Source organism: Triticum dicoccoides, chromosome 1A (assembly GCF_002162155.2).
Source record: "Triticum dicoccoides isolate Atlit2015 ecotype Zavitan chromosome 1A, WEW_v2.0, whole genome shotgun sequence".
Lineage (NCBI taxonomy): Eukaryota > Viridiplantae > Streptophyta > Magnoliopsida > Poales > Poaceae > Triticum > Triticum dicoccoides.
Window position 1 is genome coordinate 51,416,508 of NC_041380.1, and position 4,156 is coordinate 51,420,663.

At 44.7% G+C, this 4,156-nt stretch overlaps 1 protein-coding gene across 1 annotated transcript in view; it reads right to left on the minus strand.

Annotated features, from left to right (window-relative positions):
- Window positions 1-2,895: 2,895 nt before the first annotated feature.
- Window positions 2,896-4,156, minus strand: part of LOC119351003 — a 5,641-nt gene continuing 4,380 nt past the window's right edge. Inside the window, exons 3-7 of the mRNA XM_037618578.1 lie at window positions 3,957-4,037; window positions 3,788-3,859; window positions 3,390-3,674; window positions 3,207-3,306; window positions 2,896-3,122 (exon numbers count right to left, since the gene is read on the minus strand). Coding sequence (XP_037474475.1) covers window positions 3,091-3,122; window positions 3,207-3,306; window positions 3,390-3,674; window positions 3,788-3,859; window positions 3,957-4,037 — 570 coding nt within the window. The 3' untranslated portion in view covers window positions 2,896-3,090. The remainder of the gene's footprint in view (window positions 3,123-3,206; window positions 3,307-3,389; window positions 3,675-3,787; window positions 3,860-3,956; window positions 4,038-4,156) is intronic.

Here is a 4,156-nt window from a genome sequence, read left to right on the forward strand (position 1 = left end):
AGAGGTTTGTAGGACAGTAGCAAATTTCCCTCAAGTGGATGACCTAAGGTTTATCAATCTATGGGAGGCGTAGGATGAAGATGGTCTCTCTCAAGCAACCCTGCAACCAAATAACAAAGAGTCTCTTGTGTCCCCAACACACCCAATACAATGGTAAATTGTATAGGTGCACTAGTTCAGCGAAGAGATGGTGATACAAGTGCAATATGGATAGTAGATAATGGTTTTTGTAATCTGAAAATATAAAAACAGCAAGGTAACTAATGATAAAAGTGAGCACAAACGGTATTGCAATGTGTTGAAACAAGGCCTAGGGTTCATACTTTCACTAGTGCAAGTTCCCTCAACAATAATAACATAATTGGATCATATAACTATCCCTCAACATGCAACAAAGAGTCACTCCAAAGTCACTAATAGCAGAGAACAAACAAAGAGATTATGGTAGGGTACGAAACCACCTCAAAGTTATCCTTTCTGATCGATCTATTCAAGAGTCTGTAGTAAAATAACACGAAGCTATTCTTTCCGTTCAATCTATCATAGAGTTCGTACTAGAATAACATCTTAAGACACAAATCAACCAAAACCCTAATGTCACCTAGATACTCCAATGTCACCTCAAGTATCCGTGGGTATGATTATACGATATGCATCACACAATCTCATATTCATCTATTCAATCAACACAAAGAACTTCAAAGAGTGCCCCAAAGTTTCTACCGGAGAGTCAAGACGAAAACGTGTGCCAACCCCTATGCATAAGTTCACGAGGTCACAGAACTCGCAAGTTGATCACCAAAACATACATCAAGTGGATCACATGATATCCCATTGTCACCACAGATAAGCACATGCAAGACATACATCAAGTGTTCTCAAATCCTTAAAGACTCAATCCGATAAGATAACTTCAAAGGGAAAACTCAATTCATCACAAGAGAGTAGAGGGGGAGAAACATCATAGGATCCAACTATAATAGCAAAGCTCGTGATACATCAAGATCGTACCACCTCAAGAACACGAGAGAGAGAGAGAGATAGAGAGATCAAACACATAGCTACTGGTACATACCCTCAGCCCCGAGGGAGAACTACTCCCTCCTCGTCATGGAGAGCACCGGGATGATGAAGATGGCCATCGGAGAGGGATTCCCCCCTCCGGCAGGGTGCCGGAACGGGTCTAGATTGGTTTTCGGTGGCTACGGAGGCTTCTGGCGGCGCAACTCCTGATCTATTGTGCTCTCCGATGTTTTTAGGGTATATGGACATATATAGGCGAAAGAAGTCGGTCAGGGGAGCCACGAGGGGCCCATGAGGGTGGGGGCGCGCCCAGGGGCAGGCGTGCCTCCCTTCCTCATGGCCACCTCGAAGCTTCCTTGACTTCAACTTCAGTCTCCTGAATCACGTTTGTTTTGAAAATCACGCTCCCGAAGGTTTCATTCTGTTTGGACTCCATTTGATATTCCTTTTCTGCGAAACACTGAAACAAGGGAAAAAACAGAAACTGGCACTGGGCTCTGGGTTAATAGGTTAGTCCCAAAAGTAATATAAAAGTGTATAATAAAGCCCATAAACATCCAAAACAGATAATATAATAGCATGAAACAATCAAAAATTATAGATACGTTGGAGACGTATCACAAGCCCGACAACATCCCTGCAACTACAAGCGCCGCACCCGACCGCAACTGCATGTCCCCAAACATGGTTGCAATTGGACCTTTATTTTGTCGGACGGGACAACGGGAGAAGGGGCGGGCCAGTTGCGTGTCTGACACTAGGAATGCAACTGCAAATGTCGCACCCAACCGCAACTGCATGTCTTGTAACCCGACTGCAACTCGACTTTTTTATTCTGTCAGAGGGGACGGGTCAGTTGCAAGCCCGACAATAGCCCCGCAACTTCAAGTGTCGCACCCGACCGCAACTGCATGTCTTGTAACCCGACCGCAATTGGACTTTTTGTTCTATCGGAGGGGGTGGGCCAGTTGCCAGCTCGACAACATCCCTGCAACTACAAGCGCCGCACCTGACCGCAACTGCATGTCCCTGGACATGGTTGCAATTGGACCTTTGTTTTGTCGGAGGGGGCGGCGGGAGAGGAGGCGGGACAGTTGCATGCCCAACTCTAGGAATGCAACTGCAAGTGTCGCACGCGACCGCAATTGCATATCTTGTAACCCGACCACAAGTGGACTTTTTTGTTCCGTCGGAGAGGGTTGGCCAGTTGCAAGCCCCACAACAGCCCCACAACTACAAGCGCCGCACCCGGCCGCAACTGTATTCCCCCCAACATGGTTGCAACTGGACCTTTGTTTTGTCGAAGGGGGCGGGCCAGTTGCATGTTTGACACTAGGCATGCAACTGCAAGTGTCGCACCGGACCGTACAACTTAACATTCGATTAGCACATGCATGGTCCGTACACAGTTGCATGTACTCCGGCCATGCGCAATTGCACGTCCACTGTCCATGTGCAACTTAACATTCTTTTTCTTTTTAAAAAGTAGTGCCAATGGAGTTATACACATGTCAGTAGCATGTCCGCCTACCACGTGCAATTTGCATGCCTGTCATTTCTATTTTGAAGGAACTGGAGAAAAAAAGACTTGAACAGAATGAGAGAGAGAGAGAACACAACACCAACACGCACAAGCTGCAGGAACAGCTAATCTTACCATGCACGACAACTTGAAAAACATTAATGATGCATGAACAGTTAACTGACAGAGATAAAATACAAATGCAAGCCAGCCCATCACAGAAAACAGCAGACAAAGGACAACCGAGCCCACAAACAAGCCCAACAAGCAAACATCATAAACCAGCGATCAGAAACTATGATCAAACAGGACCAGACATAGCAAAGTCTATGTCGACTGAGACCTAGACGGACCCTTTGGATTAACTGTGAGATCTCTAGTCTGTCTTGCCTATATTGTCTACCTGAACTGTCGCATGAAAACTGTATTAATATAATACAAAGTTGCATGTATTGCATATGGGTAAACTTGATCCGATTCAGACTTGCAATTAATCTTCCAAGGAACTTGTGACTCTCTTTCTGAAGCATAGATATGGTTTGCCATCAAACTGCTACCGCCGAGCCTGTGGTGACAGCTGCCGCCATGCAAGGGGAGGCAAAAATTAACATCAACAGAAAAGATGGTGACAACTCAAAATACATGAAGATAATATTTTTACTTGGGATAAGGCCTAGTAGTGCAGTTCTGCGACGAACAGTCATCAATCTAACAAAGGACTCCGTGAGTTTCATTGCTTCAGTCACCGTATTCATCACAATCTGCACGGCGACCATGCAAAAATGTCAGTACGACAGCAAAGAAAGTAGAGGAAATCGGCCAAACGAACGGAAGTTCACCCTACCCCGTCCGGGTGTTGTGGCGGAGCCGCCTTGAATTCACGTCTCAGATTGTCTGTTTTCCTCGTGTACTCCAACCAAGGTCTATTGAAAACAGAATCTTTACCGCAGTACAGTGAACTAGCTTCATCATCACCAATTTTTGCAAGGGTGTCTTGAGCCATGAAGTAGCTCATTGCTGCCACACCTTGAAGAGCACCAAGAAAGGTAACAATAGTTTCCTCAGTGACCTTATCATTGTACGCATCCTCGGCTGTACTGACAAAGTTGCGCACGTACACCCCAAGAGTCTATATGGTAGTATGTTTTAGTACCGAGCGAGTTCAATCAACTAGTTAGTGCTCCATAGTGTATATACCACATCAATTTTTCATGGAATACAAAAACAGTACTATTGTGTTACCATCTTTTCTCCCTTTCTTGGAGTCATCAGTGTGGTGAGACGTGCATCTTCAGAAATTATGCCTGGCTTACCCTGTAATCATATCAGAGAGAAAAGTAGAAGATATTGTCATCGTGTTTAGCAGAGAATTTGTGTTAGAAATCAATGCTACCAGAAACAATTAGTTTACCATGACAATAGAAGCCAGCCTCACAGAATTTTTAGCGATCATGCAAATATAACCTCGAAATATTGTTGCTAACCCCATGTGCTGCTCACCGCAAAAAAAGAAAAGAAAGGTCAGGCCATTTCGACACTAGGCGAAGAGTATGTATTATCAGGCTGCTTAGGTACTATATATACTACGTTTTGTTGATGTACAATTTAAAA